Raw genomic sequence first — 16044 nt, 5'->3', positions numbered from 1 at the left:
TTCCTGCCTTCACGCCCGTCTTCTACATTTAAGGCTTGTGACGTCAGCTTGATACATCCGATGCAGACAGATGTAACTGATGGAACCACTCAGGACGGTCCTCTCGAGGCTTTAATTATTTTGCTGCAGCTTTTCATTTTCTTTCTCCTTTAAATTTATGCTTTTGAAGAATGGATATCCATAGATTTTTTTGTATTGATCTCTCATCACTTCCTTGGGGAAGAATGGATCCACAGTGCGTGAAGAGGCTAGAGCAGATTCTAGCTCAAAGGAGACATGTTATGGTTCCAATTGCTGAAGCGGAATCCACGGTCAATAAAAAAATCATGCCGCTCCTACTGTCGAGCCCATATCTCCATCATTGGAAGCTGTGGTGCAAAATTTGTCAGAGAAAATTTTGATCGATGGGCACCATCGGAGATAGCACTGAAAACGAGTGTCGTGGGACGCTTCAAAGATGATCCGATTGAGATATCGCGATAGAAAAGGCGGTTGACAATCTAAATAAGGATCTGATGATGACATAGAAATTGAGAGGTCTCTGGAGACAGCGACTCCAGCTTGGTGCCTTCCTGCATCCACTTCTCCTGCGGGTCCTTTAGATCCGATACTTCATGCTCCATCCGTAGGAGAGAAACTCCAATTCACGTGGGGTACTGAGAAATCTCCTACTGTCAACTAGAGGCTGTTCCTCGACGATCAAAGGGAGAGAAGTGATTTGTCAATGCTTTAAGGTCTCTTGCACATGTGGCCGATATTTGGCGAGCCTTACGAGTTTCAATCCCGATGTTCCGAAATGGAGAAAGAAGAGATTGACTTGCTGAAGTACCAATCAGGCACTAGAGAGGAACAATATCGAGCTGGCCAAAGAACTCAGCTTTACTGAGGAGACTCTCAGGAGGTCCAGGAGTCAATCTTTCATCGGGATAAAGAATGGGGCAGGCCGAAAGGAAGATGTGGCCTTCGAGCGGCTGAAATTCGAAGACGATGAGAAGATCGAAGGTTCGAGGAGTGGATTAGAACCCTTAAAAATAAAAATCTGAGGTAAGAAAGAATATCGTCAGGCCCGTGATGACTTGGAGCATCTGAGGAGAGCACCTGAAGGGAGAAGAGGCTCTCCTCATTTTGAAACTCATCCAAAAGGGCCAGGACTTTCGAGGGGACGAGCCATGCAGAGAGAGCTCTCGAGGAGATGGGATTTTACTTTCAAGGGAGTTTAGACCTCCCGAAATAGCTCTCAAAATTCAAGAAACTGGATCGGAGGTGGAGCACCTGAAAAAAAAGCTGAAAGAGAGAAAGGTAAATCATAAGCTTCTCTGGGATAAATTTATAGATCAAAAAATTTTACTTAAATATGCTGAAAGCAGAGAAAAAGTTAGAGAAAAAAGGACTAAGATTATAGCCCAAGCTTGCAGGCAGCATTCTTCATGAATTTGAGAAGTATAAGTCCGTTGCCCAGGTGCACCTTCCTCCTGACTTCATTCAAAGCTTCAAACAGATTGTCTGGATAAGAATTTACAGGCGGTGCTGTTTGATAACTTATCAAGATTCATGATGACATCCTACTTTCTAAATGAGATAGACAAGACCGACGCAGCTATTCAGACCAAGGCATCGTTTGCACCGAGGAATACCATCCTATGGACGACTGCCCTGGCAATCTCTTTTGCAATCCCCTTGAAGAATGATTTATGCTCTCTTCTTTTTTTTTTTTTTTTTGTGATCCGAGGTTCCTGTCTTGTAATAAAATCTTCATAGGAACAAATGTAATCCTCTTCTATTGATAAATATGAATCATACTTTTTAAATATGTGAAAGAATTAATGTATGCTCGGCCCTCGACTATAACTACAAAAACTAGAGCCATAGCCAGGCGAATACCTAGCCTATTATGCTTAAGCAAGGCACGAGCCAAGCTGAAGGTAAGGCTAAAATTCGAGATAACTCAAATTGCGATTAGAATCGCAAGAGATTATAATTTCATTATAATCCGGGGTGAATTTCCATACCTATCATATAATTTTGAAAAAGATTAGAATTCGAATTATCTCTGGATGGGAGTAGCCGGCGCACGTCTATACGCATTCCTTCGAAAGTACAGTAAAGTGTGATTCGCCTGTTGCTGGCATTAACTACCACATGGTAGCAGCAATTATGTCCATTCACAATCTCCACGCATGCACGTACATTGGTCCTCCGATGATGCACGTCACTTGCAATTAATGCACAAATGGAGTGTGACTTTTGATGGTCCCGCTCGAGTTTGAGATTATTTAAAATCTACAAACAGGATGAGATGCGACCTTACAAAGATGAGAGAGAGAGAGAGAGATATGGCCACCACAGAGCCTAATTTTATACCGCTGGGCTTTCAGTTAGAAATGATAGAACAAGACTTAATTATGCTGCATAAACATACCAAATACCCCTCACATTTCAACTTGAAGTTTCGGGACCAGATGATCGAATTTACTGTCTGCCTTCAGGACATACGGGCTTCTATGAAGAGTACTTCTGAACTGGGCTGAGGCTTTCTCTCCATCCCTTTTTCGTGGCACTCCTTCAATGCTTCAAAATAACGCAGTGCACGGTGGTCCCAAATGCATGGCGGTATATCTGTGGATTTACCGTGATATGTGTGCTAGCTGGGGTCGTGCCGAACATCACATTCTTTTGCTATCTCTTCTACCTCAAGTGGCATCCTAACTCGCATGGATGGTGGTATATGACTTCACGAAGAAAGAAGGATGACTTTCGCTTGATATTTTTGGGTATGCCTTCCACTGTATATGGCTAGAAGTCAAGATTTCTCTTCATCTCGCAAACATCAGGTGAAAACTGAAACTTTACTGCCTGAGGCGAATCCCAAGAGGCTTTGTTAAAGGAGCATTCTCTGGAGCAGAAAATGATAGCTCTACGAGACTTTAAGATTTCAGAGTTGAAGGAGCTGCTATCGGCTCAGATATTGTTTAATGCTGGTATCAGCCAAGTTGCTTTCCAAAATATGTGACTAAGCTGTTCTGGCCTTAATTCTTCTAGCTTTGTTTGTTTTACAATTGGATCTCCATGATGATTGCAGAGCTGAAAATCGAGAAGAGCTCGAGCCCACCAAAAAGAGAGAAAAATCTTACAAAAAAGAGGTGCCAAGCCTGCTGCCATGGGGAACCTCTGGGTTAAGGTTAGAGATCCCGTGCAACTGACCCTGGAAATTAGAGAGTCTGAGCCCTCCCCTCCAGAGGGTCATGAGATCGAATAGGTGAGAGAAGATTTGTCTACCTTCTCTAACGCTGCAGGTTATTGGGTGAGTCACGCAAAGCAAGGCCTGGAGGAGATGATTCTGAGCTTATCTGCTTCTTCCAGTTCTCCGACCCGATGAGCTTCACCCACAATCGAGCCTTCCTCGGATGAGGCTCCCGTCAAGTTTGCTAGCGCATCTGAAACTGCACCACCTGGGATGAAGCTTAAGGCCTCGGTGGTTAGGGTTTTCATGCTGGCGAGCAAGCTATTCTCTAGACTGCTCCTCCCTGCCGATGCGAACGAGTTATTGGGTAACCCTCGAAGGAAGATGAGGAGAGGAACCATGGATTGCTTTATTCGGATATGTCGGGATTTTCTCACTTAGCACCTACTGTATGCTCATCTTTCACTTATGATTTTTTTCCTACTTACTAGCTCCTCCATTACCTGAACGAGTATATTGAGAGTTTCCGTGAGTTGGCCAAAGAGGCAAAGAAGTCCGGGCTCGAAGTCGAGATACTCAAAAGAGCAAGAGAGAAGGCTGAGAAGAAGGTCAGTAAAGTCTTCATAAGAGCCGACGCCGCCGAGAGAAGAGCAAAAGATGCCAAGACGGCATTAAGAAAGACTGTCGAGATAAATTCTCGGTTGCTCGAAAAAATAAAAGAGCTGAAAGCCCGCCTGGGGGCTGAGGAGAAGTGAACAACCAAGGCCGCTTCTTAGGCTGTGGAGGACTTTCGAATCTCTGAAAAATATGAGGAAGAAAGAGCCGAATACTCTGCCAACGCCTATGACACTGAAAGACAGTCTATTCAAGCCCGAGTTACCACCAAATATCTGGGTCTGGATTTGAATTTTTTTTGATAAAATGTGAGATCCTATCATAGTAGATGTCTCCGCGGCCGACACCTCAAATCCAGGCACTGCCTCATAATTTCTGTATTTTTTTTAGGTCCCTTTGGGATTATTTGTAAGAAAACTTGAAAAGAATAAAATAAGAAGAATCTTTTTACCATACCTCGGCTAGTAGGCTTACTTACGTCAATCCGAGGTAATTCAATTTGAGGCAATTTAATTTTGAATGATAACCTCGTTTTGCTCCTTAAATGTGGATGATCATAGAGAATGACGATTGATGACTTCATTCGATAAGGTCACGTCTGAAAAATAGCATGGGAACTGAAAAAATGCATCATGTGAGCCCATTCCATTTTGTGAAGCGTCGCATGGATTTATTCCCATTCTGGAGGAAGTGCATCATTAACAGCTTGGGCATTAATTTCTAGAAAGTGCCAATTGGCGATCGATGCAGTTGCTAGTGCCTATAAAAAAGGAACCAAAGAGCAAAAGGATTTCCACTTCTCCTTCTATGGCAAGGAGTCTCTTTCTTTAATTGCTACCATGTCATTGCCTTTGAATCTGTCATCCTTGGAGCAAATCAAGCAACGAGTGAAAGAGCGGAATACCTTTGCAAGGGATGCTCGTCGAAGGTGTCTAGCTCACGAAAGGGGGAGAGCTAGATGGGCTGGTGCATCCTCCTCCCGCTGGACTCCCCCTCCTTTGCCTCCTACGGCTATGCTTCCCCTTCTGCCCGAGCACATCCCGTCTGCAATCCAGGAGCGCTGCATTGTAGAGTTCTGAAATTCTACGACATTCAGAAGGGAGATGCTTGACATCACTGCCGTCATTTTTATCCAGGACTTTGACGATTGCAAGGCCTATCTATAAAAATAATACCGTATCTAGAACTTCATAACATAGAAGCTGACAACACCGATGAAGAGGTGGAGACCTCAACGGATGAAAATTGAATCAGCTCACTTAGATGGTGTGGAAGCGAAGTCCTTGATAGATGAAAATCGAACTAGCTCACCTGACCGATCTGATGTTCTATCGATTGCAGCAGGACATCCCCCTTCATCCTTCTTTTTTATTTTCTTCTCCATCTTCTCCCATCTCCCTCTTCTTCTTATTACCTTCCTTATTTTCTTCTCTTGTTCGTAAGATACTGCCTGGAGCAATTGTTCTCTCATTGCAAAGTATGTATCAGCTTCTTTTTTGTAAAGACTTTAATAAAATGAATTGCTGTGATGATCTTTAAATTTGAATCTATAAATTTTGTATGAATCTTGCTCGGCTCATAGAGAACAGCACAGCACGCACTTTGCTCAGCTCGTAGAGATCAGCATATTCAACTGCTTAGATCAGCACTGTTCAGCTCACTATGAGTGAAGTTCTAAATAGCTCAGCTTTAGCATAACTGAGATATCATAATAACCATCTCAACCCTACTCTCCTGTTTCTGAATCTGAGACAATACTTCAGGTGGAAGGAATGCTGTTGTCATGATGCCTCGATCCATACGCTGTCTTTTTTATTCTTCCTCTAGCGCCCGATTAGCTATCTCTTACGAGTGATATTGTGTACATGTGGCGATCTCGTGCCTACGACATCTAGCTCTTGTCATCTTCATACGAGAGGCAGTGTGTGCCAGCGGTGAGCTTGTGCCTGCGGCATCTTGCACTCTCGACAGCTTTTTGAGGATCTGATTAGTTATCCCTCTGAAGATTTTCTAAGGATCTCCCTCCGCTTTTCAAATGACTCAGGCTCTGTAGGGGTCTTGTAAGTTAGCCCCACTTCGAAATCATCAAGATCTTCTCGAGGATATGGTAAGTTAGCTCTCATGAGTGGCTTTGTGTGCCTATGACGATCTTGTACCTGCAGCATCTAGCACTTCTCATCTTTGTATAAGAGATATTATATGTCGACGACGAGCTTGTGCCTGTGGCATGCACTCTCGGTAGCCTTCTAAGGGTCTGATAAATTATCCCTCATGAGTAGCTTTGTATGCCTGCGGCGATCTTGTGCTTGCGGCATCTAGCACTTCTCATCTTTGTGCGAGAGGCATTATGTATTGACCATGAGCTTGTGCTTGTGACATGCACTCTTGATGGCTTTCTGCGGGTCTGATAAATTATCCCTCATGAGTGACTTTGTGTGCCTGCAGTGATCTTATGCCTGCAGTATCTAGTACTTTTCGTCTTTACGTGAGAAGCATTATATACCAGCAGCGAGTTTGTGCCTGTAGCATGCACTCTCAACGGCCTTCTGAGGGTCTGATTAGTTATCCCTTCAAATATTTTCTAAAGTTCCCTCTACTTCTCGAATGATTTAGGCTCTGCAGGGGTCTTGTAAGTTAGTCCTGCTTTGAAGTTGTCGAGATCTTTTTGAGGATCTGATAAGTTAGTCCTCATGAGTGGCTTTGTGTGCCTGCGGCGATCTTGTGCCTGCGACATCTAGCACTTCTCATCTTCGTGCAAGAGGCATTATGTGTCGGTGGCAAGCTTGTGCCTATGGCATGCACTCTCGATGGCCTTCTGAGGGTCTGATTAGTTATCCCTCTAGAGATTTTCGAAGGGTCTCCCTCCGCTTTTCGAATGACTCGAGCTCTGTAGGGGTCTTGTAAGTTAGCCCCACCTCAGAGTCATTGAGGTCTTCTCGAGGGTCTGGTAAGTTGCCCTCATGAGTGGCTTTGTGTACCTACGGGGATCTTGTGCCTGCAGCATCTAATACTTCTCGTCTTCACGTGAGAGGCATTATGTACTACCAACAGTGAGCTTGTGCCTGTGGCATGCACTCTCGATGGCCTTCTGAAAGTCTGATAAGTTATTCTTCATGAGTGGCTTTGTGTGCCTATGGCGATCTTGTGCCTACGACATCTAGCACTTCTCATTTTCGTGTGAGAGGCATTATGTACCGACGGCGAGCTTATGCCTGTAGCATGCACTCTCGATGGCCTTCTAAGGATCTGATAAGTTATCTCTGACGTTAGTTGACAGTCATTATGCTTCAAGATCTCAAGTAGGAGGAGGAAGCAACTCTTGAAAAACTCGGACACCCATCATAAAGTGGAGGCCTTGCAAATTTTATTTCCATAGAAAATATTATTACATCATTGATAATATATGCAGAGGTTCATCGAATTAAAATTGGAGTTCCATCGAGTTGCTTTAGCTTCCTCAGCTATAGCCTCCTAGTGTTTCGGGACGAGACTCCGCCTCTTCTGCTTTTTCGATCAATAAGTTGGATCCATCTTTAGGTGATGAGATATTGCTTTAACATTGATGCCGGATATGTTTGCAGCAGTCTAAGCGAAATGATCCATATTTTTCTACAAAAGATAAATTAGTCGGTATTTGGTTATCTTACATAGACGTGAGCCAAATTTCACCATCTAACTCGAATTATCCTCCTCAACTGGTTGGGGGCTCCCGTCAACCATGCCTTCTCTAAAATCTAGGCCCATCGAGGGCTCCAGACGATCCCTCAGTAATCATATGGATTTTTTCTCAGGTGGATCGTTCTTCTTCTGCTACTTACTCTCCGACCTGATGCTGCTCCTACCGAGCTGGCGCTTGCTATGGTTGAGGGAGAAGGAAAGGCTGCTGAGGCATAGGGGGTGGCTGTGGAGCTCTCGGAGCTTGACGTTGAGGGGCCGCTCTCCAGACAAAATGATTCAGCCGCCCCTGCTTAACGAGCCTCTCGATCTCATCGCGAAGCTGATGGCAGTCTTCAGTGTCGTGACCACGGTCATGATGATAAAAATAATATTTAATTAGATCCCAACGATATTTTAACCTCATTCTCATCACTGAGGTGTAGGTAACTCAAACCCCACTTGTAAAAATATCTTACTCTAAGGGACAGCTAGGGGCATGTAGCTATCATGCTACCTAGGCGGTGATGGTCGCCGAATCCTTCTTGGAGAACTCTGAGATCGATGACCTTGACCCTCATTATTCCATCTCGGAGGTGGAGATCGAGAGCACGGGCGGCTTTTCTCTATTCATCTCGGATGGCGCTCTTTGCTGGGTCTTGCCGCAGCCAAATTGGCAAGAGTATCATCGGCAAAAGTCTTTTTCATGCGGACATACTTCTCTACATGGGCAAGCATATCCGAGAGATCTCGAGGATAAATTTTTATTAACAACTTTTTCAAGTCATTCTTCAATAGACTGCTCATCATTGTGGCCATCGCGGTCGATTGGTCTAAGCTTGGACCTCCAAAGTCGTCAAGTTAAATCTATTCATGAAGGAGTGGATCGACTCACTCTCCTTTTGCTTGATGGTGTGGAGGTAGTCGGACCACTCTGCTATAGTCAGCTGTTGATAAAATAACTGATGAAAGACCGACATAAATCTTCAAAGGAATGGATAGATACCGGCCTTAGACTCGAGTACCACTGTCGAGCGGCCCGCTTGAGGATTGAAAGGAACGCTCGATAGAGGATTGTGTATGATGCACCTTGAAGGAGCATTGCTGCCTTGAAGGTCTCTATATGATCGATGGAATCGATGGTCCCGTCATAAACCTCCAACTGAGACAACTTAAAGTGCAGGGGAAGCGGTTCTTGCACAATCCTCGGGACGAAGGATGGCTGGCTGTTTTACCTTTCGTAGGGCAGCAACGAAGAGCCATTATTATTGAAGACTTTTTCTATTTTTTGACCTAACTGCTAGCCGAGCTCCTGGAATCGCCTTTCGAAGTCGGATTCATGGACAGTACTAGCCTCGAAGAGCAGAGGAGATCGGCGTCCGGAGGTTGAGTCATGATCCGATTGTAGCACAATTAATAAAGGGTAAGCATTTATTGCAACTTAGCTTTTCTTTTTTAATTTTTTTCTTGTCCTTTCTCACTTTTTACTCTATTTTGTTTATACTTGGCTATGATGTCATAGATAATAATAAGACTTCATAATAATGATATGATATCCTATTGCATCCTATGACATTCTACTGTATCCTATAAATAATTATTGGGATATCTTAAAAAATAACATGACGTCATAATAGTGGTATGACATTGTGTTACATCCTATAACATTCTACTGTATCCTATAAACAATTATCGGAATGCCATAAAAAAAATAAAAGAACATCATAATAATGGTATGAAATATTGTTGCATCCCATGACATCCTGTTACGTCCTATAAACAATTATCGAGATGTCATAAAAAATAACATGATGTCATAATAATGATATGATATCCTGTTGCGTCCTATGACATCCTATTGTATCCTATAAAAAAACAACAGGATATCATAATATTATCCGAAATATCATAGTATTCAATAGAAAATAATTTTTTACTTAGAAAAAAATTAAAAATAAAAAATTGAGCTACATTAAATGTATGCTCCTTATTAATTGTTTTGTGTCGCCCAATCCGATGAAATGGTGTATTTTTTCTCATTCGGACACAATAGACAAAGAATTCTACAAGCATAAATCCTTGAACAAGAGCACAAAACTTTAAATGAGGTTTCACGGGCTCGGGCCTAAGTGCAGTGTATTAGCCCATTAAGGCCTTGTATCTTTTAGAAAATCTTGTCGAAGATGATAAAACTATCGAGAATCACAATATCTCAGACTAAGCACCGTGCCTACCTGAATTGCTGTTATCCTATGATTTTATACTTAAATTTATTTTAAGTGTTGGGTGGATGTCTGGTCAAGACATCATCTCCCAAGATCTTTTCGGTACTGCGTGATGCAACAGAAAGAAAGAAAAAATAAAACAGTAACAATTAAAATACATGGATCAACCATAAAAGGACTCACCTCCACAGGACATGCAAACTTTACTATAAAAAAAAAATTTACAAGAAGAGATCTCACCTTCAACCCTCGTACATACAATTTCTCTCTCACAGAAAGTTTTCCCTCACAAAAGCTCTCTCTCTAGGAAGACCCTCTTAAACCCCTGAAGCGACCGCTGTCCGCTATCCAGGAGCCCTGCTCCTCTCCCAGCATACAGCTCTCTCTCCTCTCGGGTTCTGATCTTCGCACCGCACGTTCACAGGCCTCACAGGTTTCCATGAGAAAAATCAAGCCAAAAGACCACCGCATCTCTTTTTCACACGATCAGGCCCTTTTAAAGGGCTTAATCCCGTGTTAGATTAGGTTTAGAACTCCTAAACCAACCCAAATCAAGCCTCAAGCCGTTGGATCAAGATTGAAACGTCCCAGAGCCGTCCGAACGCAACCAGTCCACGGAATAGTATCGTGGACTGCGCAAAACGCATGGGAAACACCCACGTGGTCCACGTGCTGAGCCGTAGACCACCCGATCCATGGTGGACCGGGGTATAGGCCCCAGGTGCGGCTCCTGGGCCTGGGCCGGACCTCGTGCGAGGGCCTGGGCCACCCTCGCACCTGGGCCCGGGCCGCACCCCGCGCCTGGAACGCGCTCCGCGCTGAGCCATGCGCCCCAGGCCGGGCCGCGCTCCGCACTCCTGGCCCTCATGCTGCCGCGCCTGGGCGGCGTCCTTCCTCCTGCAGCCATGCCACCGCCGACAGCCGGCAGTCCTCCATCGCTTCGAATTCTGTGCAAGCTTCAAAAGTACGTATCTCGGCCATCCAGACTCCGTGTGAGGTGATCTTAGTCTTGTTGGATTTCATTTTTCGTTGCAAATCTCGCTGCAGACTCAATGTGGATCGAATCTCAAGGCGTTAAATTCTAACATTAAGCAGCTTCTTTGGTGTCCTACTTATGGGTTTCTCCAACAAAAGTAGAGAATGCACGTAATCCAGATGACATTGGGTTCTCGATAAATTGCAACGAGAGCCTATTTGGATATTCCTGCAGCATACCTCATCCAACCCAACATCCTCCAAAATCCTGCCATAGTCCAGCCTAAATCCCAAGACGATGAGCCGGTTGGACTGCAGGAAGCAAACAAAAGGCCTGTTGAGGTCTTTGCTTTCCCTTGCTGGGTTGAAATAAGCCATGTTTGAATGAGATTTCTCACCCATAAATCCAATTGGAAATTCAATTCAAATCAAGTTCTAAATTTTCTATATAGCTGCCTGTATTTTTTGTGTTTTGGCTTTTTTTATGATAAAAATCTGTATTGCCTTTCAAACACCTGTGCTAAGTATTGCTTTTTCTTTGGTATTCTGGTGCCAATGGCCCATTGATTTCATAGGGGCAAATGTCAGAAGTAGTTTTAACAGCCAACAAAATGATAACAGCATTGGTTTTCCAGGAAAAGTATCAACCAAGGGCCTTCTCAGACGCAAAAGTTTAGGGTAAGTAATTTTGATAAGAATATAATTTTTTTGAAAAAATCAGAGAGTAGGATCACTGTACCTTTTGATCTCTCAAAATTCATGGCGGAAAAACTTATGCATGGATTACCTGTTAAGCCATCCAAAAAATAGTAGAGATGAAATCAGATCGGAAATAAATTGGATACCAATATATTCATATTTTTATTTATTTTATTTAATAAATATAAATATGAATATAGATATTAATTAGATATAAAAATTCATAAATCAGATAATTAAATTTTGTAATTATAAAATTTAAAATATTGCTAAGTGAAGAATAAGTCAAGTCGATGGCATATTAAAGTGATTATATATTTTTTAAAAAAATTATAAGCACTATGTAAAAATAAATAGAATTAAAAATAGAATCAAATATTTAAATATAAATCAGATAGCTATTGGTTCATATTCATATATTTTTTTTTAATAAATATGGATAAGATGATATTATCCAATCCACTTGGGCATATGGCTGTCGTTACTAGGATTGTACCTAGGATTGTATGTGAATCCGCACTTGTCACGGTGACCAAACACTGACCAGAAAACGCTAGCAACTACCATCATATAGATAATTATTCTGCACACCGCACCTCTGCACTTGCATCTCATCTACCCTTTGGTGAGGAACCATGCAATTTCCTATCATTTCTTTTACCTTCGCAAGATATTTTTATTTTGCACCTGAAGCACTAACACTTGGAGCCAGAACAGACAGAACAGTAGCATTCAGATAACTTTGTCTCCACATATGCAATCCAACAGCGGGGGCTGACAAGCCCCACGAACTACAAACTGTCCTGTCCGACTTACAGGACTGTTCTTTCTGCAAAAGTTGGTACATGGATTCCAGCTACCAGCACAATTCATTAGAACAGATTCCATGGAGTATTAGAATTTGGAAGTTGCCCCTTAGTAGGTTTCGCATCAGAGCTTAATGCAGTCAAGTTCCAGCATCTACCAATTTAGACATATCCCCCTTTTATTTGAGACCAAGATCTAGTTGGAACTCCACTCGTCTCTTTCACTTATTTTGGAATTGTTGAATTCACAGCAGACAAGTTGTATGCTGCTAGTTGATTTTCTTGGCAACCTTCTATCAGTTTATCTCTGTTGGATAAACCTTGTTTCGACCAGGAATGATTTTTCACTGATGCATTCGCAGGCTGCAAATGAACCCACTCCATTTTCAGAAACGTTTGATACTTTCCTCAAAATAATAATTCCCACAGAAACATTGATGGGGGATGGAAAAATGCACATATAGATTATCTGTTCTTGTTGGTGCAACCACTCTGTGATGAACAAATATGTAACAATTGACAAAGCCCCTTTTTTCTGCCCCAGTGACATCATATAAACTACAACTTATATACATGAAGGCCATCGAAATATATTATCTATAACATGATTACGTGGCTTTGGTTTTGGTTGTAGAAACTAGTCACCCACCAAACACAGATGGTGCTTTTCAGGTACCATCTAAACCTCACCAAACAGAAATCTATATTGTTAGCATCCACTACACATTTTCAATAAGAGGTGACAAATATCATGATCTTCCAAGATTATGTTGCGTCAACAATGAATGCATTAGAGATATGAAAAATAATTAGACAGACCAGATGTGAATCACATGCACCACTTGGTTGTCGAACATTGATGACAAGTGGCCTCCATCAGGGAAGCAGGTGAGCACATCATGATGTCCCACCATTTATTTTTTCCATTTGGTCCTTGGTCAACATTCTATATGTGCATATAATCCATAATAATCCTAATTCAATAATTAAAAGACCAGGGGCACCTACCTGAGATCTAGAATTTGGACTTCCAATGTGAAGCCTTGAAATCATGTAACACAGACAAAAATATATCTTCAGCAGATCAACAAACAGGGGAAATACGAGGAGAGCAGTTATATATTATATAGGATAGCATAGTCCAGCAAACACACAGCAAAAGGGAAAGGCATCATATGCCATCAGACACACAAGGCACATCAAGCATAAAGTTACAGCAACTAGCAAAAGTCTGCAACTCCATCACACAAACCTCCACTTTGCACCCCATGGGCACAACTTATTCTGCAAAGTAGGACTCATAGTAAAACCTCGCCATAGATAGAGAGTTAAACATCCACTGACGGTCTCCTGCATTCACAAGATAGAGAAGTATAAGGTAAGTTTCAGAAATGCCGCTGCAGTGATAAAACACCAAGAAGCAAGTGCTCTTCCATCATGAACATAAGGAAAAGTCTCTAATGCTATTAGAGGAACTAGTCGCTTTTTACTTTAGTGATGGAAGATTGAGCTGAGAGCAACTAAAAAAATGATGAATAGGTGCACCATACAGTGAAAGTAAAGGGAAAATTGGCTACGTTTATTTAGCATCTTGCATATTTTTCATTTCAGATTCTATCAAGAGGGGAAGGTATTTTGAGGACTCACAATAGGGAACAATCCTCCACCTCTGATTCTTTCCCTTCAGCCACTCCCACAGCACAACAGTGGTTCCATCATGCACTCCTCCGTGATCCTTGTCACCATGAAAAGCATCAAAGTTCAAGCCAATGTTGTTTACCATCCTTATGCATCGGAAGCCCTCACCGGTATCCGCGCTCTCGGTCCACAGAACCGACTCATCAAGATAATCTGGATTATACCGAATCAGCCGAACCTGCAAAAAATATTATGCAGGAGATAGAAAGAAAGAAAATAAAACAAGAGTAAGACAAATAATTTCATGACAACAAAAAACATTGACAATGAAATGTTACAGAAGGCACAACAGAAGAAGCTGTATATATGGTTTAATTAAACAGCAAGGCTAGAATAACAAATGTAGCTTGCACCTATTATAATCGAGGAAATTGGATCATCCATCCTTGACCAATCATTCCTATATGTTTCACATGATTCTTCAACTCCAACAAAGAGAAAATGTGAATTTGTGATTCATAAAGATTCAAACGTTGAGATGCAATGCATATCGACACCAACTATATCTACAATATAACTTATCATTTTAACTCTAAGAATCCGATAGCAATAATAAGAATAAGAAGAAGACCAATTGATAGTGAAATATATAATGGAATACAAGCTACAGAAAATTAATTTTAGTCTTCAAGAATGCCTAGAACTGCATCTGGATTGAGCTGGACTTACAGGATGGGTTGCTCCAAGGGAGTGCTTTATAGCTTCACCAGTAACTTTATTAACAAGAGCAAAGCTTGGGAAACCCTCTTGATCCTTCACCTTGGTGGCATACCTCATGTCTTTGATCCAGTGCTACAATCCACAAACAATGTGAATACAAGATCAGAATGAGAAGCATCAGAAGCCAATGGACAAAAGTTGCGATCACAATAGGCAATCAAAACTGGTGAGTAAGAAAAATAGAAATTTGCACAGCCTGCAAAACAGATGAAGGTAACGTGGTAAAGATCAAAATGCAAATTAAACTTGATGGAGCAGAAAACAGATAGGAAACCAAAAACCCTAAGAATTGATCTTCGAATGCTGGATCCAATTTTCAATAGAAAGTAGGGAAAATGAACAGAAGAACAAGGACAAAAACCAAAATTACAGAGCAAAAAAAAAAAAAAAAAAAAATCAAAAATTAACCGGGGCAGCTCTCGGTAAGAATAATCAGGTAACTCAGCACCCTGTCTAATGGGGAAAAACGATTTTCGTTGGGTAGAAAAGATAAAGATCCAATTTTTGACTATTCTTATTGGTTCGGAAAGCTTAAAATATCAAGTTTTTATTGCTAGAATAGATAAAATTCCAACTTTTCCTTGTCAGGAAAGACAAAAATCTTTTTTACTGAGATTAATTAATCTACACCGAAAATAAAACCGATCAAAATCAAAAAGTGCGTGTCGAATCCATGCCTGATATTCGTCACGCGGATTTGCCGGGGCAAGGATCACGTTCCCATCGCGGATCGAGAGGGAGTAATTCTCCTCCGCCTTGGTAAAGATCCTCACAGTGGGCTGCCGCGGCGCCGCCGGAGCCCCACCGCCCCAGCTCTCGTGGCCGACGGGGTGGACGCCGGAGGAGTAGGGAGGGTGATTATGGTGACCAGAATAGCCCCCCTCTCCGTACCCAGCACCAGGGTAGGGCCGCGGCGCCTCGTAGCCGTAGCCCACCTCGTGGGACACATGGTGGGTCGGCGGGGGAGGGTACCCAGGGCGGCCGTAGCCCTCGCCACCCGGGCGATCGTAGCAGGGGGGCGGAGGGGGCGGCGCGTCGAAGGGGCGTTGGCCGGGCGGGGGATAGCGCTGCCCCTCCTCCTCGTCGTCGCGGCGGCCGTGGTGGTGGTGGTGACCGAAGGGGAACTCCATTGACGATGGACCAAGGTGAGTGTCTTGCTTCACTCGCCGAGCACCAATGACTTATAGCGCGGCATTTAATCCCCAACCCCACCAAACCAAAAAAAAAAAAAACATAGCGTCGTCGGGACGCATTTTCGTCGCTGAACGCTGCGACCGCGAAGGAGGCCGGATAGGCACCGGTAGGTGTACAGGATGCAAGGTTGACAGGTGGACGTGGCATATGAATAATGCGCTCGCATCAGCTTGCGAGCTACGAAGCCTTGGCGGTTCGCCTACTGAATTACTATTTCTGCTTTGCGCTGCGGCCCCGACACATTACCAACACGACGTTATATTACCATGTAATCAGA

General features: G+C 42.8%; 1 protein-coding gene across 1 annotated transcript; it reads right to left on the bottom strand.

The window, feature by feature from the left end:
• Positions 1 to 13256: 13256 nt before the first annotated feature.
• On the bottom strand, positions 13257 to 15747 carry LOC105044905 (ricin B-like lectin R40G3). The gene is made up of 4 exons (XM_010922988.3): positions 15251 to 15747; positions 14523 to 14645; positions 13803 to 14031; positions 13257 to 13505 (listed from the first exon to the last, which is right to left on the bottom strand). Coding segments are annotated over exons 1-4 (807 nt in total). The 5' UTR covers positions 15704 to 15747; the 3' UTR covers positions 13257 to 13503.
• Between the last annotated feature and the right edge of the window lie 297 nt (positions 15748 to 16044).

This window comes from Elaeis guineensis, chromosome 5, assembly GCF_000442705.2.
Source record: "Elaeis guineensis isolate ETL-2024a chromosome 5, EG11, whole genome shotgun sequence".
NCBI lineage: Eukaryota > Viridiplantae > Streptophyta > Magnoliopsida > Arecales > Arecaceae > Elaeis > Elaeis guineensis.
The sequence above is the reverse complement of the archived record's forward strand: the minus strand, read 5'-3'. Positions and strand labels throughout refer to the sequence as shown.